This window comes from Sciurus vulgaris (assembly GCF_902686455.1).
Source record: "Sciurus vulgaris genome assembly, chromosome: 15".
Lineage (NCBI taxonomy): Eukaryota > Metazoa > Chordata > Mammalia > Rodentia > Sciuridae > Sciurus > Sciurus vulgaris.
Window position 1 is genome coordinate 14905811 of NC_136476.1, and position 27314 is coordinate 14933124.

Here is a 27314-nt window from a genome sequence, read left to right on the forward strand (position 1 = left end):
TCAATGCCATAGGCAACAGTGTTATTGATGGTTGTGAATCTGAGTCAATGCACCAAATTATTTTCTGGTTAATTAAAAACTCATATCCCTGGAAATGCAAGTTCTGAAATAAAAATCCAAAAGAATCCTGGTTTTGAAATTTTAAAAAAAATTATTTTCTGCTTAATAGTTTTGAATAATATCAAGCATTTGTTATATAATAGAATCAATTAAAATATGATTATTATATAATTATAAGAGTAAGTAAATTATATAAGGCACACCCTTTTATAACATCAGTATAACATGATAGATTGGTAAGGTAGTTAACCAAATTATGAAATATTTATTAAATACATATTATAGATTTGAATAATAAGAAATAGTATATTTGTAATACAGATAGCAGTAAATACTCATTTCAAAGAAGATGTTATTAGGACTGTCAGACAGAGCTTGAGATTTGGAGGCCAGATATAGGATCAAACTTTTCGTTCTATTATCTGCTAGATTTCAAGTCCACAAAGTCTACTCACCTGTAAGGTAAGGCCTCTGATACTTGCCTGCATGATAACTTGGGGGCTACAAAGGACTTATCTTAGGGCCCACAGCATGGTGAGCTCTCAACTAGTAGCTGTCATCCAGCTGGATTAGACTGCCAATGACTAAAGTAGGTTGGGATATTTAAGCAGAGTCCTGAAAAATGTGTAGGATTTTGAAAGTAAAGAGACATGCTGGTAGGAGATTCTTGGAAAAGAGAATTATGGGAGCAAAGATGAAAAGGAGCGGGTCAGATAGAAACAAAAAATATGAATGCCAACTTTGAGGAAGTGAGGGGGGACCCCAAAAGGCTGGACTTTGAAAACCAGGCAGAGGAGTTTGTCCTTGGGACTGTAGATAAAAGGGCTTTGAGGAAGTGAGGGGCGGCCCCAAAAGGCTGGACTTTGAAAACCAGGCAGAGGAGTTTGTCCTTGGGACTGTAGATAAAAGGGTAACCGTTGCGAACATTGAAATGGAAAAGGATAAGATAAAGCTATATGAGGAAAGATTATTCTGGTAGTCATAGGCAAGACAGCTGGGGAGGGAAGACAATGAACTTGGAGAGGCTGTTGATAAGGAAACAGTAAGTGCCTACAGTGGTCGAGGGGAGTGAACTAAAAGGAAGTATTTATTAAAATATACTGAAATGTAGGAGAGTCATTTTCATGCTGGTTTGACTTCTAGGACTACAGTAACCAATCATTTCCATCTAGTGAACATTTAATGCCTGTCACATGGGAACTGTGTATCAGGGGTTACCTATATTTAATCTTCAATACAACCCTATGAAAGTACTTACCCTTGACTTTAAAGATAAGAAAACTGAATCTCAAAGAAATTGTGGCACAACATATTTTACTTTGGAGTACAGTAGGCCCTCCAGATGCACAATTCCACATGTGTGGATTCACCCCACCATGCTTATGTTGTGTGATGGTTGTGTCTATGCTGAATGCATAGCAATTTCTTCCTCTCATCGTCATTTCCTAAGCAATACAGCATAACAAGTTATTTATACAGCATTTACATTGTAGTAGCCATTATAGTATCCAAGGTGATTTAAAGTATATGGGAGAATGGGCATAGGTTATATGCAAATACCATGTCACTGTGTATAAAAGTCCTCCGCATTGTGGAATTTATTGATCTACAGGGGTATGTGTTCTGGGACTAATTTCTCTTGAGTTCTGAGGGATTACTGTGGTTTCCATGGTTTATAATATGGTAGGATAAATTGGTTTATGTCCTTTTCATTTGATTGACTATTTCAAAAGGGCAATCTCTTTCCTTCACTGAACGGTGAAGTCATTAGCGACTAATGATAGGAATGCTACAGAGTGGAGGGTGTGGGAATCTTTAGGTGGATGGATAGACCATCGGGCACCATCAAAACTTACATAGCTAATAAGGAGAAATCCAAATTAAAATCTGGGTTGTTTTCTTCAAAAACAATTAAACTCGGCCATTACTCTGTTTTACTCCTGCAAGATTATAATATGTGAAAAGAGGAGAGGTGAGAAATGATGCAAAGACATAACCTCAGAGCATGTTTGCTTAGAGCAGCATTCTCCGGGATGTGTTCCGATAGCAGAGCTACTTGTCTTGAAGCCAGTGTCTGTCGTCCACATCCCTTGGGAGGCCAGTAATGCCTATGATAGCCCATATTTGGCTAGGCCAATGACAGAACGTGAGAAGAAGCATCCAAATGAAAGCCGTCACACAGATTTTAAACACAGAACTGTGTATGTTTATATGTCTTGGTATCCACAGATCATGCCAGCAATTTCAGATTCTTGTGGTTTGCCTTATTTTTTTGACCTGCAAACAGTGCTCTCTGAATTTATTTTTAAAAAGTTCAGAATTTATGGCATAAAACAAAATAAGCAATCAATGTGATTAACTGAATGCCCCCAAATATGCATTGTATATGTACTTCTTAGGCAAGCAGGCAATAAATGCATAGATTTTAATATATGTACTCATTTTTCTTCCAGAAGTTTGACAGTGAGATATACCAGTGCATGATATATAATAATAAAAGAGTCTTTGCTTGTAGTCAGTAAATGTTATCACTTAATCAGGAAAGATTATACTTCTAAGACACTGTTCTTGCCTCAGTTCATCTTAATTTGGTGATGAATAAAGATGTTCCCTGATTTACAGTGTTTCAACATAATTTTTCAACTTTACAAAGATGCAAAAGCAATACACATTAAATAGAAACTATACTTTGAATGATCAGTTTTGATCTTTTCCCAGGCTGGCAATATCCAGTATGATAGTCTCTGTGCAATACTGGATAATGCTCCTACACAGCCACACAACAGGAGGGTAAACAACCAATACTGTACCGCACATTGCAACAGTGTACCGTAGGCAAAAAATTAAAATGACATAATCAGCACTTTATTATAAGATAGTCATTGACATGTGGTAGGTCAGGTGTATTAAATGCATTTTGAATTTATGCTATTTTCAACCTACTGCAGGTTTATTAGGATGTAACTCTGTGATTAATCTGAGAGCATCTGCACTGTGAAAATAGTTTATTTATTTGCATATTAATTTGCAGAATTGCAAGATTGGGGCTTCTTGAGTACAATCTGCAGAGGAGAGTATTAATATGAGATCCATACCTCACCAAGGGGGAGGCGTCATTAATTCAGATTAATTGTGGAGCATCAACAACAACACAGAAAGAGCAGTTTCTTTCCTACTGTTCTAACTCTCAAAGGAAATCATATCTTCTGCAAAATGTTGCAACCTACTGACCTGCATACCAAAAAAAATGTTGGAACGATGTATGCTTTTAAGGTGTTTGCAACTGATTTGATGGGGTGAACACTCACATAAAGTAGTAAAAGAAATGGTGATATTTGTAGTAGGTTTATTCTGTAGGAGATGAGAAGAGGTCTGCATGGGGTTGTATAGGCCAAGTTTGTAACTGAGGTGGATTAGGAAACTAGAGGAGTGTACCTGGTCAAGAAAAACAAAATGAGAAGAGTATGAGCAAAGACAAGAGGCCAGACCTGCTGACTGAGTGTGAATGCAATCTATCACTCAATGTTTGCTTGAATCAATGTAGTTTCAAGCGGTATGTTATTAATAAAAAGAAATTACTCTTACCTGAAGGATTTTTTGTACCCAACTGGGAGATGAGGGCTTATCACAGGTAGACACCTCTGTAAAATAGTTCCATTACCTCTATGCTATTTTTGCACAAAAGAAATGAGCACATATTTATAATATCTACTCTTCAACAGTCTCTGATGGGCTATTCATGAGAGTGGACAGGCTGCAGAGGCCCCAGAGACCACAGAAGATATTCACTATTTGGGATTTAAGCTTTGCCAGAAACTTTGGTAGAACAATCATTGAAGAATTAGAATGTGTCAAGTGTAAGGGGACTTACAGTCAGAGAGGCTCTCCTTAAAACTCAGTTCAGCCACTTCACTTCGAGTTATTGACCTTGGCCACGTCTCCTTCATCTCTCTCTTTTTCTCGTCCCGCCCCCGCTTTGCTTTTTAAACTACTTTATTAATTTCATATTGTAAAACAGATTTTCTTTTCCAAAAACTGGTAAAATTGTCATGCTGACAGAAACTTTTACACTAAGACAAACCAATATTTAGTCAGAAACTGAAAAGTGGAAATGCCAAAAGTAAAACACAAAGATACAAGATTGTAAAGCAGTGGCCATCGTATAAAACCTTTGAAGTCAAGGTATGAATCAAAAGTCACACTGGGTGTCAGTTTCAGGGGTTTGGAAGCACATGTAACATCTCATCTGTTGCTTTCTAGTCTTTCTCTTGATGTCCATCATCTGCCCCACAAAACTTTCTACACCGTCTCCTACTTCATTGTGATCAATATGCCTATTAGGTATGTCCCTCAAAAATTAGAGACAAGCCCCCTTACTTGCCCCTGCTTGACATTTCCTCCAGGTTTCTGGCCTTCCTCCTCCCAAATGGCAGGATTCTATTTCATTCTTCGCAGAGCCTGCTCCCCTCCTTCTTTTTAATACTGAGAATTTTTCATGCTGAGATTTTTTTTTTTTTTAACCTGGGACTTGAACCCAGGGGTGCATTATCATTGAACCACATTTCCAGCCCTTTTTATTTATTTTATTTTGTAACACTAAGTTGCTTAGGGCCTCGTTAAATTGCTGAGGCTTCCCTTGAACTTGCAATCCTCTTGCCTCAGCCTCCCAAACCACTGGGATTATAGGCCTGCACCACTGCATGCCTGGCATGCTGATATTTTTTAATGCATGTTTCTCTTTGGACTCCATTACTCCTGGATCACTCCTTGCCATCTTCTTCTCCTCATTGTTGCCACCAGGGGCACAGCCAAGACTCCAGGTCCCACAAACCTGCTCCTCTTCTGGCCTCCTACTTTTCCAGTAGTTCCTGGCCAGCAAGTGCCTACTGAGCTGGTACTACCTAGAGGGAGCAAGAGGGAGCAGGCTGGGGTTCTCTTGTCTCTATTTGCTTCAGTTTCTTCATCTGTAAAATGGGGAACATATTTGTCTCGAAGATTATTGAGAATAATATGAGCTAATATGTATAAAGTTACCAGAACATTACTTAAAATATGGGCAACACTCAAATGAGGGCTACTATTAGAATATCATAGTATTTGTATTCCAGGAATTCAAGCATGTGCCAGGTGTATGGAACTTATCATTCTCAAGATTACCCTTCAGGTGTCACCCTGCGCATGAGTGCATAGAATGTGCTAGATGTCAGTCTAATGGAGACACAGTATTTGTTCATGAGAAGCTACAGTCTATTTTATAGGGTTATTACCATTAGATTTATTCGTCCAATGTGTTGAGTCTATTGTACTAAATACCCTGTGACTTACAGGCGGACGTTGACAAAGCTGTGAAGGCTGCAAGACAGGCTTTTCAGATTGGCTCTCCATGGCGCACCATGGATGCTTCAGAGAGGGGGCGCCTGCTATACAAGTTGGCCGACTTAATTGAAAGAGATCATCTGCTGCTGGCAGTGAGTATTAACCAAACCGGATGTCTAGTGAGAGCTCTCAAAAGCATTCACTGTGTGAACTGGCAAGTTGATTTGGATTTAGTGAGCACTACATGGAATCTAAAATCAAAAATGAAAAGACTTCATCTCCAGATGAGGCGTAAGATTTGAGATTATTCTCAAGTGGTAATCTGCATGCCAATTCCAGATGATGACATCTGCTCCCATAATAGTTTCTACAGTCTAAACTTTGGCAAATCCTGGGTTAAGCCAAATTAAATTTCTTTCCTTTACTCTAGACCTTCTCATTGCCCTTGACAAAGTCACATGCAGTAAGAATCTGCTGGAGTGATACACTTGGTTTCTTAAATTTAATTGACCACTAAACTCTTACAGTGGAAAATTTCATAGACTTTGTTAAAAGTGTGAAATTATTTTCCTAAAATAAAGCTTATTTCCTGTTAGTCTAGCCCACCCAAATATTTAATACACAGCCACTTTTTCCCTTCCTGAAATGTGTCTATTAACAATGCTCATAATTAAATGATGTGTTTAATAGTTAAATAATGTCATCATTTTCACTTATGAAATAGGCAAAGAATAATGAAAATCTATTGTTAATATGTTCATAAAAGTTGTGTTTTTGTGTGTGCTGCATTAGTTTCCTTAAATTTAGCTGGCAGATGAGTCAGCACATTACAGGTAGCAGAGGGCACTTCCTTGTCTTCCCAGTCAGGCCTTTTAGTAAAGACAATTTCATACAAACTAATACCCAGATGAGATTTCAGAATCAATTTTATTACTTTTAAAGTCTTAATATGATAATAACAAAGAGTCCTGCAAATAGCCCTTTGATTAACTATAATTGACTTTATTTTTTTAACAAAATGTAGGGTTCTTTTGAAATGTTTTTCAAAACATGCAACGTATAGAACGAGAAGCTATATTAAATAAAACTGTATTGATCACTTGTCCTATAGGAAGAAAGCAGAGGTTACTAAAACTTGGCTCCTGTCATCTGTCTGCTTTTTGGGTTGAGTGTTGACCAGTCACTTCTGTCACCATGAGATCCGATGCGGGAAAAAGAGCAGATATGAAAAATTCATGTTTGCTTAAATTTGGGATGGTGGAAAGTACAGTACAGAGACAGAACAGCTTTAGAAGTTAGGCATCTGTACATTCCTGCCAGAGAACCATCTCAGCAGAACAATAGACCCCAAAGAGCACTTGAAAGTTCTGCCTAACAAATGAGGGAAGAGACAGGGGTTTATTACTAGACCAGAAGAAGTTGCATTTCACATAAGCCTGACCATTCAAATGATAATTATAATAAGAATACCCAAACCAGGAGTGTTGTAATTGAAAATTCTGCTGAAGAAAATCCTTGAATGAAATATCCAGATGTTAGGTTTATGTGAATAAATTGGTTATATCCAGATGGAACACAAAAATTAAAAATGGTTACTGAGATAGAATTGAGTTACTAACACTAAATTGTCACTTAGTTGGATTATAAATGAAATCTTTTCAGAACTCAGATCTGACCAAGGAGACTAGGTACAATTCTCAACAGCTGGGTAAGTATCAAATTGTGACCAACTCCTGAAATGTTAGTGAGTTGGAAGACATCCAGAATGTGATAGAAACAGCACTAGGGTTAACAACCAGAATCTCACTACCCATTCTATCCAGTTCTTTCCCCACAAACAAGAACAAATTATTTAAAAATTTTAAAGTCTTCTTTTTAAAAAGAGATGGTACTACTGTTGTTTCTCAGGTTGTACACGAAGTAGAGTCGCACCATTTGTGTAATCACAGTTGTATCTCATCTGTGTGCAATGAATCAAAATAAATAAATTTTAATAAAAAGAGAAGGTAAGAGAAGTTGAGTTAAAATTTCTTCTGTTTCCGAAATTCCCTAGCACATGACTACTCAAAATGTTGGTCATATATTGTTAATCTAAAATTTTGTGGAATTTTATATTTGGGGACTGATCTGTTTTTCAGACAATGGAGTCAATGAATGCTGGAAAACTATTTTCTAATGCATATCTCATGGATCTGGGAGGCTGCATAAAAACATTACGCTACTGTGCAGGCTGGGCTGACAAGGTCCAGGGCCGTACCATACCAATTGGTGAGTAATTTGGGAAACCACCAAGGGTGTGCATAGGGGGGAAGTGATTACTATAGAGCTGAGTAATTTCAAACTCTCGCTTTTAAAGATGTCAACCAAATAAGGCAAAATTATTTTCCCCTTGACTTTGAGCCAAAAAAGTTCTGAACTTAGAAATTCTGTGAAGATTCAACAAATGACTTTTAAAGTTGCTTCAGCATAGTCATACAGAAGATAACACTATGGATATTTTAGAAAATATTAAATAAGAACATTCTTTTGGACCCAATTACTGATTTGAGGCATCTGTCCCTTTAAGGGCCCAAACTTTTTAGAGCTGACCTCAAATTATTTATTTGGGTTTCATTCCCATAGTAACCTTTATACCCTGTCTGTAATGTAATTATTTAAGTCTCTTTGCATGTTCCAGTATGAATTAGTGATGGTCATCTGTGCCTGTTTAAACTCAGTACAGTTAGGCCAGGTTAATTAAACAAACTAATTTATTGATTTGTTTCAAGTAGCTTCAAAGTAAGATGAGACCATTTATAGTCTGACTTAAGAATATGTGTATTATACATATTTATGTAGATATTATTTTAGTGGGGTATGCACATAGCAAAATAGAAATATGAAAAAATATTTCAGTAGAAAAAAAGCATGAATTTGGAAAACATTAAGGATAGAATTTAACTCATATAAACATTGACGTTAGAAATTCAGCATGTCTCCAGGATTGGCCCTGATATGCATTTCCAACCTAATTGGAGCATTCAGTAGGTTAGAAGTGATAGCCAGGAAATTAAAGCAGGAGAATGAGACCATAGTTCTCCCAAGAAATGTGACTGTTCTGGAAACTGTTTTACTTTATCCTCAGACAAAATGGAAAAGCCACTTAATGTACATGTACTTCTTCAGGAGAGTTCTTTTCTGATGGTCAGGAGGCTCCTGCAGGAACCAGACCAGAACAGAACCCAGAGAACCATGAAATTCTCAGGGTGACCTTGTCAAACTCCAAGGCATGTGAGTTAGTCAAATATACATGGAAAAGAAATGTCTTTTACTATGGACATTTTCTTCATGGATTAACAGAATTTATTTTTGTTTGGTAGGCAAAAGGCAAAACAACATATTATAAAAAGTCAGTAGAAAGGCTTATTACTAATAGGGAGATGTACTTTCTAATTTTACTATTCTTTAAAATTGTATACCTTTTAAAAAACTGATTATCTTACTGGTTGAACTTTAAGCTGCTGAAAACACATTTGAACACAGTTTTTCTCTTAGCTAAAAATGAACCAACCTCCTTTCATTTCTTCTATAAAATTTTGAGTGATATATATAGAAAACAGTTCTCTTAGATGATGAGATGAAGAATTAATTATGACCCAGATCTTTTCCAATTTTGTGTCTTTGGTTTGAACTAACTCAATTTTATGGTTTATTGTTCCAAAGTCTTGATTTTTTTATTTAATAAATTGTTGGAGAAAAGGCTTTTTATTGTTGTTGTTGTTGTTGTTGTTGTTTTTCCAGTGCTGGGGCTTGAAATCAGAGCCTCAAACATAGTCAGCAAACACGTACCATTGAGTTACACCCCTGGCCATTTTTATTTTGAGATAGGGTCTCATTATATTGCACAGTCTGTTCTCAAACCTGTAATCCTTCTGCCACAGCCTCCTGAGTAGCTGGGATTGCTGGTGTGAATTACCCACCCCACTTTTTTTTTTAAATGACTGCTGACATCTTTCTCTCATATTATCTTCAAACCCCACCACTCCATGGCAAATACATTTGCTTCCATTCGATTGGGTCTGTGCTTTGTTTTCTAGATGGAGACTTTTTCACTTACACAAGACACGAACCTATTGGTGTATGTGGCCAAATCATTCCTGTAAGTTGTTTTCTTAGAGAATCTCCAATGGGTGGGGGTGGGGGGGCTCTAATTCTATTCAGTTTGGTGATGGAACTAACTCCCACATAAATGGATGCTTATGTGTTAGATGTGATGTAAAATTTCAAATGGGACTTGTTGAATCTGGTCTCTCTGTGACTAAAATCTTGGATATGATCTGGGTAATTCAGAAGCCTGTCCATATCCTAGCATGTTTCCTGAGGGTTTCTTAGTATTTACCACATTAATAAATATAGTCTTTTACCCAACAGGCTGTTTTCAGAACACTGTATTACATACTATTCTTCATGGCTGTGATTTACAAGTGAATAACAAGTATTCATTGTGGGTATGTCCACTATGAGAGGACACCAATGCAATGTAGTCTGACCCACTATACTCCAACACTCCTGGTCTCCTGTTTAGACTTCTAATCATGCACAATAGTAGCCAAGAGTGCTCAAATCAAGAGAGCTACCTTTTAATTAAAATGGAAGAAATGAAAATAAAGGCATTTGAAGTGCTGCAGGAAATATATTATACTCTTACATAAGAGGCTCTGATGGTCCAAATTCCTCTGAAAGAAAATAGTAATTTTTAAATTTAATCATGAGTATTTCCTTTGAAGCCCGATGAACTGTCTAAACAGAGCTGACATACTTCAAAAGGCCAAATAAAAAGATGTCGAACTGTCCTGAAGTTCTTAGATGAGGAAATCGTCAATGACTTATCTTTTGCCCCATTAAGGTTAAAGTAAAATTATACTGACATTTCAACTAATGAAATTGCTCATTAGTTCAAAAGCCCAACAAAATCTGTAAAATCTACATAATTCTAAATACTAGTGATATGTTTTAAGTATTTGGCCCACTTTCTTGATTAATCCTCAGGACAATTTTGCAAATGATGCTACTATAAACAGAAAATAAGTAACTTATCTGAGTTCACATGACTGGTCACTGATTTTGCTGAGATCTAAACCCAATCACTTGTTCTCTGAATGTTACACATCTTTGTCTTCAACAAGATTATTTGTCCTGGGCTGAGGATATTGCTCCGTGGTAGAGCACATGCTTAACATGTGCCAGTCTTTGGGTTAGATCCCTGGCAATACACGCACACACACACACGATTATTTCTCTTAGAGATAAGTACCACCAAATAATTTTCAGTGAATATAACAAATGACCTATAGAAAAAGGAGACGAGTCATACTTTTTAAGCACAAATAACTTATAATATATTTAATTGTATGCAAAACCATGTAATGAAGTTTTTGTTCCTGGTAAAATAAGAATTCAAAGTAACAGTGCTCAATTAAATTTTGGGGATCTCTCCTGCTCCCTTCTTCTATCTGGTTTATTTAGAGTTTTTTATTATTTACTAGTTGCTGTTCACATAAATAGAATCCACTACATGATTACATAAGACTACTTCAGTTATTATTTAACATCTGTGGGGAACACAGGTTTATAATGTAGAAGTTGCATTAGCAAATGTGCCTTTGGGCAATACAAAGACTCTATTGTTAAATATTGCTTTCTAGTGGAATTTCCCGTTGGTCATGCTCATTTGGAAGATAGGGCCTGCCCTTAGCTGTGGAAACACGGTGATTGTCAAACCAGCAGAACAAACTCCCCTTACTGCTCTTCATGTGGCATCTTTAATAAAAGAGGTAAGTTTCCTAAATCAAAACATGCACAAGAATTCAGTCATCCTAATTTATAACAGGAAGGTCCCATTCTGTGCTACTGTAATCTGCCTGATTTACAAATGGCTCCTGTCATGACTGCTGGCTGGAATTCCTGGAGTCAACCCAAATGCAGACAGAAAGCCAGACTCCAGGGCCTGGAGTCAGTCACCTTGTGACCAGATTTTTTTTTCTTTGGTCCAAATCAATGGACATAAATTCATGTTGAAATTAATAGAGTATCCTTTCACATGTTGAAATGCTAAACTAGTTTGTAACTTTTACTGATGGTCCTGCAAATTTATTTAAACTTAAACATGTTTTTAGTTTTTATCTATCTGGAGGTTGGAGACCACTGTGCCCACATGCTTGTTTATGGTATTAGGCCACATTATTTTCAAACACATGTCCGTGAGTGGATATGTTTATATTCACTTTTATGGGTTTCCTGAACACTTTCTTCCTTCTTCAGGAATGGCAAAGAGCACACAGAACTTATTTTCATCAACTACCTGAATTGTGTGAACATGTTCTTTTCTTGAGAACAAGTCATTGTACTTTGACCCGCAAATCTCACCCAAACGTATACAAGTGTTAGTTACTAGACACTTAAAATTTAGAAAATCTGAACCCACATCTTTAAAATATTCTTTATTTAAAATGAAACAATAGGCAAAAGAGATGTGAAAATGGGGCAATTTGATGCAAATAACATGAAATTTTAACGTGCCCAACTCAGTGGCCACAGTGCTTCTTCCTTGAATTCTTCAGATGGGATTGACATGGGTCTGTGAAGTTCCATTCTAAGGGGTCTGACCGGCTTACCTAACATTTTACTGACTAACTCATGTCATTGGGGATTTGCAGCTCAGCTGGTATGCCCTGAGCAATCAACAGCTACAAACTAGAAATATGAGATCCCTTTAGCTTCTTATTTGTACTGATGGAGTTAATAAAACATGTTGCTTTCCTTCCATGTAAGTAATTCACTAAACACTCTTATATACCCTACCTTTCTGAATTACTATTATGAAATTTGAGAGAGCCATCATAAGAGCAGTGGTCCATAAACTCTGGAGTCACCCCAGGAAGAAAGCATCCTTCAATAATGCAGTCCATCTGATTATTTTCAGGTGGGCTAAGAAATGAAATAATAATAACAAGGAATCAAGAATGAAGCCACTGAGGTGAATTTTTCTTGGGAGAGCAATCACAACACCACCACTAACATAAAGAAGAAGCCTCGATCCTGTACTCTCCTCTCCTTTGAATTAATTTCTGAGTTGTGTTGTAACTGTTTTGCTTTTTGCCTTTCAGGCAGGGTTTCCTCCGGGAGTAGTGAATATCGTCCCTGGTTATGGGCCTACAGCAGGGGCAGCCATCTCTTCTCACATGGATATCGACAAAGTGGCCTTCACAGGATCAACAGAGGTAATACCATTTATTCAGGCCAGCAGCAAAGAGACTGTAATCTCTACCTATTAGAAGCATGTTTTATGTAACTATTTTTAAGCTGACACTTCCTTAAAACAAAAGTACTTCTTAATGATTTGCTCGTTATTCTGGCCTTCAAATATATTTATACAACATTAGCAGATATAGTTTGGATGAAATTAAATGCCTGTTACAAACTCACAAGGTAAAAGAAACTGCTGTTGGTGTGCTCATTACCTCCTCTTATGAGAAATATAGCCCCTGAGACTGTACTATATGACTAGTTAAATTTATGATAGAAAATATTTATTATAAAATCCATTATTATTATTAGATTTAACTTAGTGAAAATAATAGTTTCATTAGTTTCATATATTTTAATTAGTTTAGTTCATTTTAATTAGTTTAGTTTCATTATTTTTGACTTATTTTATATATTGTTAGAGGTACATAAAAATTTATATAATTACCCAGATTAAAGTAATATTTATAGTTCTTACACAGAAAACATTGTCTTGAGCCAGTCAACATTATACTTTCTGAATTAAAGATTATTCTTGATTGAGAGACAGAACAGATGAAAAGTTCATGGTGCAGGCTTCTTTGTAAACATGAAGTGTATGATAGAAAATACTGAGAGTAAGACAGTTTATCTGGACAGAGCCCTCTGACTGTCAGTAGAAGGATAAAAGGTCCACTAGATAAGTTGTGGTTGGATCATGATATGTCTGATTAATACACAGAGATATGACTCTGGTATAAAGGAAAAACAACCTCCTAACTAACCATGCATGTCAAGAGCTGCCATCGCGTTCTGTATATTTGCTCTCTCAACCATGAACATTTTCTGATTCATCTCACATCTGCATGTTGGAATCGGAAAGTCTTTTGTATCTGAAGGTGACAAATCTTGAAAAAATGCCATTTGGTGTTTCTTCCTAATGAAACTTAACAATGGCACAAACATCGTATAAATTTTAAATATTAAATACTCCTGTCTTCCTGAGAGCAGATTAAGCCTCCTCTTTGCAACGCTCCATTTCAGGTTGGCAAGATGATCAAAGAAGCTGCAGGGAAAAGCAATCTGAAGAGGGTCACCCTGGAACTGGGGGGAAAGAGCCCTTGTATTGTGTTCGCCGATGCCGACCGTGAGTATGAAGCTCATTGTTCGCTCTTCGCCCTTCATCCTTTCTGGTGTCTGATAACACCATATAGTGAACTTGAATCTCACAGATGAGTTTGCTTCAAAGTGTAAGGAATTAATGAGAGTCCAGAATTACTCTTGGAAATCTTGTAAATTGTCCTGAAGTTAGAACACATAGATAAGCTTAACAAAGACACAGTTTCTTCCTGGTTTGGAATAAGTTGCTATTTCCTCAGCTGAACCCTAGATAACATAAATGTTTTGCATTTAGAGGCCATGACATATTCTTTTTAATAATTCCATATCTTCAATTATTGTGTTAAGCAAAATGAAATTCCTCAGCTATTTGGACTTGAGAGCAACTGGGGAAACTGTAATTGGAGTTCACCATCTCCCTTAACTCTGGGTCATATAATCAGAAATGAGTTGGGAGAAGAAAATTAAACCAATTTAAGTAGTATCTCTTTTTTTTTTTTCTGATTATCAAGAATAGTTGAGTACCTGTGTTAAATCTACAATTATGATATGACCCCACTATATAATAGTCTAGGTTCATTCTGAATACATTGCCATATAGAATCCCAAAATTACTTACTAAATAGGTACTAATTAGTAGAAATAGATGGTCAAATATTCCTTCAGCTCTTTCTTAAACAGTTGCATTATTGTTATGAGGTTTGTAAAAACTAATGATTTACGGAATTGGCCTTTGTTGCTCTTGCGATCTTAATCAAAGTTTTTTAGAACACACTGCCTTATTAAACATTCTACAACCATGACATGATTACTAATTTGCCAAGACTGTAAGCTATTTCCACCACAACTTAAGCAGGTATGATTAGCTCACAAACTCATACCTAATTGCTTTAATGTGGAATTGAATCTTTGGCCTTTAGAAAAATAAAATGTAAAGAAGAATTTATTCTTGTGGTTTAGGATCTACCAATGAAGGAACCTATTGGCATATTCTACCATCTAAAATAAATGTTTGTAGGCATATATGAATAATATACTTTAGATAGATTATGAAAATGTCTTTCCTAGAAATATTCACATGAGGTGAATAATTCTAAATAGTAGTGGGTTTGGGTGCTGTTTTTTGGTTGCTTTAGTTGTTGTTATAGTTGTTTTATCAGAAAGATTACTCTTTCTATCAATCACAGTGTTTAAGATTGTTTTGAAGTTATTTAAGGCAATGGACAGTTCAGATTTTCTTTGTTATTTAGTTAAAACCTGAGTCCTAAAAGAAATATGCACAATTATCTAAGTATAAACTTAAGTATTTATAAAAATCATTTGCAATGATGTTTGATCTTACAATCAAACTCACATTCTTGGTCATGTCATATGAAAGTTGTTATAATAACAATCATTTTTTCAGACTGCCATTTTTTGCTATTATTTCCATAGTAAAGGATCATGAAAATTAATTTTTCACCTGGTTTTTAAGAAGTGGAATATGTTGAGCTCATGTCTGACCATACAACTCATAATTTTTTTCTGTATCACCACACTGAGATACATAAATATACATAATCTGACAAATATGCATAAAAACATGTCATCTTTAGACAATATTTCTTCTTTAATGTGAATGCTTTCTTTTGCAGTGGCCAATGCTGTTGAATTTGCACACCAAGGCTTATTCTACCACCAGGGCCAGTGCTGTGTAGCTGCATCCCGCCTTTTTGTGGAAGAATCAATATATGATGAGTTTGTTAAAAGGAGTGTTGAGCGGGCTAAGAAATATGTACTTGGAAATCCTTTGACCCCAGGAGTAAATCAAGGCCCTCAGGTGAGCATAAAATATAAAGAGTAGCATTTCAAGGGACAAGAATAGAGTGTCCTTCTTGGCCTACTTTTGATTGATTACTTCTCATCTGTGCCTCATCCTAGGTAATGAGACTTTATCAATTCTGTGGTTTTGAAAAAAATCTAATTCTCAAAGGTTCAGAAATTATTCTTTTTTGTGTGTTTCTGGTTTTATTATACCTTAAAACACATTAGGAGTCATCCTGGGAATTAAAGATGGAAGGAAAATTAACAAACACTGTCAATTTCTTGCTTTCCTCAACCTGCACACCTTTTGATTCGTATGCACAGTCCTTTGTCCACTTGGAAGTTCATATACATTGCTCTCTCTCAGACACAACACCCATCGCAGCTGCCATTCCACAGATACAGACACCTAGCACAGCCCTAAGTCCTCTGCAAAGTCCTTGGTTACTCTGACCTAATGATTATTACACATCCTCAAAGCTCCCAGATTGCTGGTTTCCCACAAATTTTTCAACTTGGTTGTTAAAGTCCAAGCAATGCCCCAGGTTCCCAGTTTTCTCCTGTTTACTCCTAATCATTATCAGTAAGAGTGCCTTTGCCTCTCTCAATCAGAGGTCACCCAGTTCTTTGCTCATGGTTTGTGATTCAGATTCCTGAACCTTCAGTTCTGGGTTTTCTCCTCTTCCTTGGGGACCTGTTCTAGAGGAATCATTCTCCATTAGGGAGAATTTTGCTCCCTTCTGCTAGGGGACACTTGATCATGTCTGGTGACATTTTAGTTGTCCCAAGGTGGGGAAATATGGTTCTACTTTCATCTAGTGAGTACAGAGCAGGCAAGCTGCTAAACAATCTAAGATGTACAAGAAAACCTCACAACAGAAATCAACTAGCCCAAAATGTCCACAAGACCAATAGCAAGAGGTTATTCTCTAGAGACTAGACATTAAGCTTGAAGGCTTTAATCCCACACTAAGTATTATACACTGTTCTACACTGTAGATCTGAAATCAAACTCTATTCTTGACGTGCTCACTAAGCCAAAAATAAACTCAAATAACCTAAATTTAGTGACTTTTTACTATGAATAAATAAATAAAATTTAGTGAATTTTATTGGTTTTACTATCAGCAAAACCCTGAGATTGGTACCTGGCGATGCCAAGAGGAACAAGGAGAGCATGCTCCCTGACCTGGTGGAGTTAATGATCTGGGTAACTTAAAAGACTGTCTTGGATTTTCATTCCAAGAAGGTAGGTAGGAAAATCTTAGGACTTCAGCAGTACCAAGTGCTGACACCTAAAAGCCCTGAAAAAACTGGCAAATAAAGTAATAATTTGTTTTATCTTAATCTCATTATATTTTGCATTTGTCTTTTGAGTTTGATGACTACATAGAAGGAGTTGACAATTTTTATCATAGAGTTAACAATTTGTAACATATTTGGTAACTTCTCAAATGGAGGCCAAGAAATATGATCAATTCTAATTTAAATTAGTCTCCTAATTCAAAAAGGAATGGGATTCTTAATTTTCTTTTGTGATTATGTCTGGTTATCTTTATAAATATAAAGCAGTTTTCCCATTAGAGAGAGAGGGAGAAACAGAAAAGAGAGATAAGGAGAATATCTAAGATATTTAATGTAGAATATTGGTTGGATAATACAACTAGGGAGGAAAATGTTTATTTCAAATGTAGGCTCAAAAACTGAGCTGAAATAGCTCATTATTTCTAAGAGGAAGAAGTTAAAACAGAGTTTTAGAAATTCTTGTAAATAGGATCCTTAAGTAATACAATGATCTAACTGATCTATATGGCTTTAATCTCTATAAATAAATAGATTTTTATCACAGGTTGTGCTAAGTAAGTAGGATAAGTAGGTATGTTGGAACTTTGAGAAAAAAACATAGGAAAGTCCCCAGGGCTTCTCTACCCTAAAAATTTCTCATCTGTGATTATAAGAAGAGTGTACAAAAAAGAGGCTTCATCCTCTCTTCATTAAGCTTTAGCGTAAAGTCTCATCCCTGGGTGCTTGAGTGAATTGAGGCTTTAAAAATGTAATTATATAATCTTCTTGATTAAATACCACAAAAAAACTGTTATAGAAATATAATCATCAAAAATATTTATTTAGGGAAAATAGTTTCTAAAAGAAATTTGATTTTTCTTATTTTGAAGATTATGAATTTAAAATATCTGAATGTTACAGCAATTGCAATATAGTGTGCATTATTTATATTTTATTATATGTGTGTGTTCATATGTGTAAATTTGTTTCTTCCTTTATAAAAGTGATCTTCCTATTTGGTTTCAGAGAACAAAATGTATACTTCTTTAAAACTTGGAAAATAAGCAGTTTCATTTGGAAAAAAAAAAAAAAGGGATGATATCCATATAAAATGTGTTAAAAGCATCAGAGCAGCACCTTACCATGGTATGAAGAGATGAGCCTTTAAATTATAGACTGAATGTAACTTTAACCTCCTTCAGACTCTATTTCATCATCCGTAAGATGGGGTTAGTAATATTAATCTTAAAGGATCGTCTTGCAGTGATATGAGATAATCTATATAAAGTCTCCATCACAGTGCTCGATTCACTGTGTGTGCTCAGATGGCTGTTAAGTAAATGAAAATCACATGCTCTATTTATACCTGACATAATTGTGTAGATCAATATTTTAGACATCTACTCTCATTGCTCTTGTTGATCTATAGTTCCCAAAGAATTTGAGGAATGTGTCTATGTTTTTTCAATTTATCTTCTTTTTCAACCCACTAAGCCAATGTAATCAAAGAGTTTGAGCATTCAAACACATTAAAATATATACTTTAAGACAATCACAATAATGCCATAACCTGTTATATTTCATAGACTAACCCATGGCTCCTGATTCATCTCATGGTAAAGAATTCTGCTATATGCAAGCATTATTGAACAGTGCCTAAACATTATTGAACAGTGTTCATCATTGATCAATCCAAAACCTTCTGAAGATGGTTTGTATTTATAGTAAGTCAAAATTAATCAGGCCAAACTGAATGTGTCCCAAAGAAGAGCTGAAATTTTCTGTCACTAGTCTCAAGCTCTGGCATGGTGCTTCTCAGTCTTTCTTGTGCATCTGAATCACCCAAGGATTCAGTAGATCTAGGGAAAGTCTTGAGAAGCACAGATTGCTTCCAAGCGATGCCAGAGCTACTGACTACAGCAGCACACTGCAGTAGAAAGTCACTGGAATATGCCAACCTGTATTTTTTAGAAGTCAGAGATCACATTTTCCAACAAATAAATCCTTTCAGTCCCTTTCAGCTGTGCATATGCATGGATTAGATTGTTACCAGGGAACCACTCTGGTCACAGAGAGGGAACCTATGACTTGATAACAACGTCTTGAAAAAAACTGAAAAATTATGATTTTGAGTTCATAGTCCAATTAACATACTGAAATAGGCCAGAGATACTTTGCATGGAGATGTGTGGATCCTTGAGTATTTACTGAGACACAAGAATATCTTAAACAGAAAGAATATCTAACACCACCCTTAATTTAGTTGTATTAGTTAGTATTCAGTAATATAAATACCTCTTCTAGACCAATCCTGATCTAATGAGAATGAAGAGATTTTCTTTGTGGGTATACACGATAGAATATTGTGCAGTGGAGAGCCTGCAGCAACACTGTACCAAATATTGTGCCAAATTTTGTAAAAATAGTTTCTGATTGCAGATAGCATTTAATCTACTTAGATAGGAGAGCTGAGTTGTGTACAGTTAGAAATAACTTCATGAAAGCTTTTTCTGGGTCTTGGAAGATGAGAAATATTTGCAGAGTCAAAAGAGATAAAGAATACCACTTTTTTTTTTTTTTTTTGGCATTTGCAGGCAAATAGATGAAATTGGAGAATATCATTCTAAGTGAGATAAGCCAATCTCAAAAATCCGAAAAGACGAATGATCTCACTGATAAGCGGATGATGACACATAATGGGGGGTGGGAGGGGGCAAGAATGGAGGAAGGAGGGACTGTATAGAGGAAAAAAAAAAAAAAGAATACCACTTTTTAAGTGGAAACAAGAGACAAGTTAAACTAACAAGAGCCCTCGACCACTTTCTTAGCTCCTGAATCTCCTGTTTTCCCCTTAATCCTTAATGCATGTGGTGTTCACAACCAGAACTTCTCTTTTCTCCCCTTACTAATATATTATTCAAAAATTTTAACTTCTGTAATACTTGTCATATATTTAGATGTGTCTCATTTAATAAAGCAGGAAGGTGACAATTGAGACTGGGCCAGAAACCGAAATCAAACTTACTGACCTGAACTGGAGAGGATGCCCAAGCTGTGGTCAGAGTGTGGTATCCAAGGTCATGGACTAGACCAGAAGGGATGGTCCAGGATGGAAAATTCCCACAGAAATATAGGAGTCTTCTCAAAATCCAAATGCATCTGCTTCCTAAATGCCCTGCCTAGTTAAACCAAAGCTCTCTTTCTCTCTTCACTCCTTTTACTTCAATTAGGACTACAGTTTCCAGATAAATGCACTCAATCCAGAATGACAGTTCTGGAAGGGCTCAGATGTGTTTGCAGTGCCAATATGCTTGCTTCATTTATTTATTTATTTTTACCTAACTGTAGATCCTAAACCTAGGTATCTTCAAGGTTTCTTTCCTAAAATTTCATGAGAAATAAATGTGCCCAGAGAATGAATCTGAACTTTTGTCAGCTTTTTAAATGCAACATGAGATTTAATGGAAATATCCTAGCTCTCCGAAGCCCTCATCAACAGGCCCATAGCTTTATAAGTTGCTAATATTTTTTTCTTTCCATGTGATATTTTTCAAATAGATTGACAAAGAGCAGTATGATAAAATACTTGACCTCATTGAGAGTGGGAAGAAAGAAGGAGCCAAACTGGAATGTGGAGGAGGCCCCTGGGGGAATAAAGGCTACTTTATCCAGCCCACGGTTTTCTCTAATGTTACAGATGAGATGCGCATCGCCAAAGAGGAGGTAAATGGTTTCACTCTGTCCTGTTCCCTTTATTGCTGTGCTTTGTCTGCAGGTGTGCGAACTATCTGTGCCTTTAAATTTCTCAGTTCTTTGAACACTTTTCTCAGTAAATGGTACTCTTTGTTTCTGCTGTTGATAAAGGTTGACATTATTAAAGATCAAGAATAAAAATAGTAAGGAATCTACTGAGCCTGGGAAGAACTTGCAGCCAAACTGACCAGGATTGTCACAATCCTTAGGTGCTTCCATGACAGCTTTTGCCTGACAACGTGAATAAACTTGAGGACATTCTGCTAAGTAAAATATGCCAGGCCCAGAAAGACAAATCCTGAAAGATCCCAACTATAGGCAGAAGTTGAAAAAGTCCAACTCAGAAACAGAGAATGGGATGCTGGTTACAGAGACTTTATGGGGGAAGTGGAGAAGAGGATTGGGGAGATGCTGGTCAAAGGACACACAATCTCAGTCACACAGGAGGAATAAGTTCAAGAGATCCATCGTACAACCTGACTACTTCCATCAATAACGTGTTGTATACTTGAAAATTGCTGCGAGAGTAAATTTCAGTGCTTTTACCTTTAAACAGCAATTACTTATGCCCTACCAACTGGTGCCATATTTGCCCTATGGCCTTTTCCTACCTAAGAACAACCATCCACATTCATCACTCCCTACCCTCCATGTATTCTTCCCCCTGTATTTACTAGTGGTCAGACTTCCCAAATTTGTGTGTGGTGTCGTGTGTGTGCGCATATATACAAATATAAATATATATATGCAAATATATTAATTGGTTTATAATATAATACACTTGCCGAATATTTAATCATAAAAATAAAAAGAATAATACCTGAAAAATCTGGAGCCAAGAGTACATGAAAGGTGAGGAGATATAGGGGGTATATAATATTTGCTTATTATATATTTAGTGTATAACATATATATAACATTATATGGCATAATATATTACACATTACAGTTAAAATATTTGGTGAGTACAAACCAAATAGCATCAAGAAAAATGTAATCTAAAGGCAATGTATAAATAGGAAGAAGTAGTTTGCATTTAGGAAGGTAAATAACCTACTTCATGGACAATGAGGGTTTTTATTAAATGCAGAGAAGGTTCACGGGCTTTGGATGACAAAGGTGTCATGTTATACACTACAATAATAAGTCATTGACAACTCAAAGGTACTAAATTATAATCCCTTCATTCTGTAAATTTGTGCTTCATGTCCATGATATGATGGAGAATCTGAGAAGGTTATTTTCTTTAACCCCTAAAATTTCATCAAGCCAAGGGGAAAAGGACATAATTAGACTTGTAAACAGGAAATAAATAGGAAAAACAAAAATAAAAGCAAACGTGGATAATCAAATCTATTTAGTTTCTCCACATCAATTCAGTCCTCAAACTGAATTATAATTTTTGCATTTATTGATAAATTTTTATCTTATTAGAGGAGAGGACTGGGGGAATATCTTCAATGAGGGGGTATTTGTTGTGTTCCTATAATGTTGTGATAGAATAGCTAGCTGACCATTTCAAAGTGGAAGCCTGAAGCCATGTCCTGTGTTCAGTTCAAATTGTGTAAAATTTGTAGCTGTTCTCCATCTATCTAGTTTCTAGGTTACAATGTCATGATTTGATTTACAACCTTAGGATTTGCACTCAGTCTTTACCGAAGTGGTAGCCCATATCCCCTATATCACTTAAATCAATGGTAGACACCAGAAAATCATTTGACATTCTGATTTTTACCCATCCTCATTCATATTTCCCAGAAAAATATGATAACACTCAGAGGAGTCTTTTTTATTGCAAGCTTAATTTTTCAGAGAAAATCCAGCTGTTTTTTCTCCTACCTGGAGCTGAGATCTAGAATGAATTGAGTGTGGCCTTTGCTAAGAAAAGTCTAGCAAGAGTGGTTTAGACTGGAATAAGAGATTGTGATTTTTTTTTTTTTCCAGTCCTGTTATTTTTAATCAATTGCCAGTGAACTCAATCTTTGGTTAGTATAGGGTAGTTCAGAATTTAAACTCTTACAATAATGAGTTCTGTTCGGCATATTTAAGCTATGTTAGAGTTAGACATTGAATAAAACCCATGTTGTTTTGCCTAACTTGACTAATTATAAAAAGATCCAAATACAGAATAATTGATATTTTAGTCAATGGCACACTGATATTTAAAAACATTATTATTATGAATTGTTACCTATTTGTTTATCCTGTAGAGCAAGCATTGCTTTATTGGGCTTGCTGTTACATGCAGTAATTCAGAAGATGAAGAAAACTATGGAAAGAATTTAAAATATTTTCAAAGAAATTAATGATTTAATGCATAATATTAAATTCTTGGGAGCTTAATTTCAACATCTAGAAAATTAATAATGCTTTACTTATTTGTGCCTATGGTGTTCCAAAGAGAATTTAAGACATGATCATCACCTGTTTTCACCTTCCACTTCTACATTATCCATTTTGATTCTTATATGTCTGAGAACAGGGTGCAGTGGCTCACACCTATAATCTCAGCAGCTTGGGAGGCTAAGGCAGAAGAATCAGGAGTTCAAAGTCAGCCTCAGCAACTCAGTGAGACTCTGTCTCTAAATAAAATATAAAAACGGGCTGGGGATGTTACTCAGTGGCAAGCACCCCTGGGTTCAATTCCTGATACCAAAAACAAAAACAAAGAGAAACAAAAAAACAAAAACAACCAACAAAATTGTGTAGGTCTGAGATGAGAAAATCTATCCATTTAGAATAGTTTGGAGGGGGAAAATCTACAATGTCATTTAAACGACTTAATTTTAACCTATTATCTTTATTATTTTACTAATTTCCCTGTGCTTACAGATATTCGGGACCTCGTGCAACAAATCATGAAGTTTAAAATCTTTAGATGATGTGATCAAGAGAGCAAACAATACTCTCTTATGGCTTATCAGCAGGGAATCTTACCAAGATCTTAATAAGCCATAACTGTCTCCTCTGCTCGCAGGGCAGGGACAGTATGGTAAGTCAAACTAAGTTATATATGCCTTTCCAATATTAGCCACCTCTTGAACTTTTCATTTCAATTGCATGGCCTGCTAGAAAGTAGTTTTTTTAAAACTCCCCCAAATAATGCTAATGCTCAACTAGCACAAAGACTCACAGCCCAAAAGCCTAAGTGGATTTTTGTTTGTTTGTTTTGTTTTAGTTTGTTTTGTTTTATTTTTATAATGAATTGTTTTCTTTCAGAAATGCTGAAAGAAATCAAGCACCTCTCAATCTGAATGGCTGATGATTGACCCTAAAATTTTCCTATGATAAAAGTGCTAATAAATTTCATTATTACTAATTGTAACATATGTACATTATCTCCATTTTCTAAAAATTTGCTGTGTACTCCAGCAAACACAGTCTATGCATTCATCTATATAGGTCAAGAAACAACCTTATTAAATATTATCATCTACACTTTACAGATGAAAAAACGTGTAGGGAGGCATTTGGATTCAGTTTTCTCTAAGTAAACATCCCTCAGTTTTCTCTTAACATAATTTAAAACAGTTTCCATTTTGGTGTACAAAGAGCGAAATTTGTTTTTCTTTTTCATTTTAACAAAGATAAGCTTAAGAATTTTTAAATTTTGAAATAACAGAGTGTTACACCAGGGCTGGGGAGATAGCTCAGTTGGTAGAGTGCTTGCCTTGCAAGCACAAGACCCTGGGTTCGATCCCCAGTACCGCTAAAAAAAAAAAAAAAAAAAAAAAACAGAATGTTACACCGATGTATGATGGAGAAACTTAACATCATACCACTGAAGGCCTTGGGAATCCAATCAGGAATTTCTTTATTATTAAAACAGAGTAGATCTTATTCTTATTGCTTTCTATCACAGAGCATAATAATGTTCTGGCATTGTTTCAGATCTCATAGCTGATTGGTGTTTAGAGGATAGTGGTTGAATTCAGAGTTGCTGGTATTCTATCCTTAATTTCAAACTAAGGGTTTAAGTTTCCAAGTTAAACAATAATTAAACTAAGCAAAGACAAGATTCCTTTAAAAGTGTAAATTTATCTAAAAAAACTATCCCTCTGGTAAGGGAGACATTAGAATGTCTCTGTGGCACGGTGAGAATGTAAAACTCTAGGAATTGGGAATAAAAGGTTTTAGTTAGAAAAAACATCTAAATGTTTATCTCAAAATCAAATAATAATCAAACTCTCCTAAGTACAATATTCTTATTTGGAGGTCATCTCATCTTGTTGTCCACCTTTATAATAGCATGAAAGCAGGGAAAAACATTAAAACTGATTTGGAACATTGTTTTCTTCTTTAATTGTTTTTATGTGTGGTGTAATGAGAATCATATAGGTAATGAGATTTTGCTGTTAACTTTAGCATGCAGGAAATTCGAAGATAAGCATTGTTCATGACCTGCAAAATTGCATTCTAATTGTCCCCACCCTGCTCCATCTTCCACTGTAATTTTTTCTTTAATTCTACTCACTTTCTTGTGATTACATAGATTCATATAAGCATCTTTAAACACTTGGTGAGATCTTATAAACAAATTTGTAATTAAATCCAATTCCTGATAAGGCCTTTGTTTAAGCAACTTATTGAACTAATTGATGAAAATAATGAAGTATTGTGATACACATTGCAATTGCAAACTAAAACTGATTCTAACCTGATAAGTATATAGACCTCAAGAAAATCACAAAACTTATTTAATATAAGCAGTAAAGAACATGCATATAATGAATTCTCAGTCTCTAGTAAGCCATATCTTTTCCTTCTAGAGTATATTTGCCATTCTACTTTGTACTTCAAACTCCCACTTCTTAGGGACGATGATATACTACCCAAATGACCTATTCACATACATAGTTGTACCTTTCTATTTATTTCTAGGTAGTCTCTATACCCATATACTTTTCTGGATTCTAATTATAGTGCTGCTTTTAAAAAAAGCTCAATGAATGTATTAAATTGAAATGAATGGAGTTATTAAAGAGCTCTTTGAATTTCTAAAATTCCCAGTTTAGGAATTATTTCATAGGTTAAGTAATACCTATAATGTCATTTTTTTTTTCCTTCAGGGTAAATGTTATAGTGTGGTATCTGCCCAGTGCCCCTTTGGTGGATTCAAGATGTCTGGAAATGGACGAGAACTGTAAGAATAACTTTCTATTCAGATAAATATTGATCTAGGTGGTTGTCACTTCCAGGGAACTAATCCATGTTCACCACCTTACAGAAAACCTGCTGTTTGTTCTTTCTTGGAGATCCATACCACCAAATAGCTTATTGAATGCTATATACTTCATGAGCTTACAAAGGCAACAGCAGAAGGGAAATATAATTTATTAAGCCCTACTATTCATAAGAGACCCTGTTAAGCACTTTACACAGGTGATTATATTGTTGCCGACTTGTAGAATTATTAGTTGTAGTTATGAATGTAATCCACTTGCAAAACCATTCTCAGAAAGAATGGTAGGAATTCTAAATTGGTGTTTGTAAGAAGTATACAAATATAAGAACATTTAGTTATTTGAAAATACCTCTTAGATAAATAATTAGGTCACTTATCCCAAAAACTTCGGTGTTGAGATGAACACTTTCTCATTTGTTTGAATATTATTGATTCAGACTCTAAATTTTAAATTAAACTGAATGAGTTATTTTGAGTACTAAAATATAAACCCAGAGGGAAATTTGACTACAGAAAACATGCTTTATATGACTAGACTGAGAATATATACATAATGCTTATGAGCCTCCATTGCTTTTTAAACCAAGAACATATAGACTTTTTAAATATACAGATACATAAATATATATATGTGCTATATTGATTAATTTGACTCAAAAGCTTTAAACCATTTTATTTTCTAAATGTTTTTTACAAATAAAAATAAAATATTCATTAAGAAAAATAAAAATTCATTAAGAAAATAAACAAATAAAATTCATTAAGAAAGAAATGCACATACGAATTGTGTGGTATCAAACATAGAAAAAAGCTTCCTATTTTTGTTAATAGCAGATAAAATGAGTCTCATATCTGAAGGTCATGAATGCATGAAATAGATATAAACTTTATTTGTCTAACTGATCAGCAAAATGCATTGAAGCAAACATCTTTGGGGAGGTATGAGAACGGTTAAAATGATGTATGCACTTTCTCAATACATGTCCATTATGTACTTGCTGTTGATAAAGTCCTAACAGTCCCAGAGACATGACTCTGTGTTCCATTCTCCAAATAACTTGCAGTGGCAGGAAGAAGATGTTAAAAGACAAATAGTGCTAGATAACTACATATAGTATGAAACAGTATTACTAGACTATTAATAAAGTGGGAGTTTTAGGCCTCAGGAAGTCAGGAAAAGTAGTTGAGAGTTCCAGAGAAAAATATTGAAGGACATAAAATCTGAGTACCAACAGAGCGTAACATTTAATACAGATTTCAATATTTTCATCTGTTGAACAATGGTCAAGGGTTGTGCTTGAGAATGGGAGTGGGAGAAGGAAGTAGGTCTTTGAGATACTTTCCACTTCAGATTCTGGGTTGTAACCCAGTGAGAATGTAGTGTATAAAAATTTAATTGATATTAATACACTAAAAGATCTAACTGTAAAGACAGGACTTCATCTAGGGAATGAAGCCTATTTAGGGCATCAATAAGTAGAGAAGAGTGTTTCCTGAATGGAATGGACATAGGGCATGTTGAGAGGTTGGT

At 35.4% G+C, this 27314-nt stretch overlaps 1 protein-coding gene across 1 annotated transcript in view; it reads left to right on the forward strand.

Annotated features, from left to right (window-relative positions):
• ALDH1A1 (aldehyde dehydrogenase 1 family member A1) overlaps nt 1-27314 on the forward strand; it is a 156673-nt gene that overhangs the window by 126024 nt on the left and 3335 nt on the right. The window contains 15 exon segments of the mRNA XM_079112055.1: nt 5388-5528; nt 7515-7644; nt 9453-9514; nt 11061-11189; nt 12522-12635; nt 13684-13786; nt 15393-15577; nt 20404-20568; nt 23431-23442; nt 23445-23465; nt 23467-23508; nt 23510-23547; nt 23549-23590; nt 25668-25669; nt 25672-25741. Coding sequence (XP_078968181.1) covers nt 5388-5528; nt 7515-7644; nt 9453-9514; nt 11061-11189; nt 12522-12635; nt 13684-13786; nt 15393-15577; nt 20404-20568; nt 23431-23442; nt 23445-23465; nt 23467-23508; nt 23510-23547; nt 23549-23590; nt 25668-25669; nt 25672-25741 — 1256 coding nt within the window.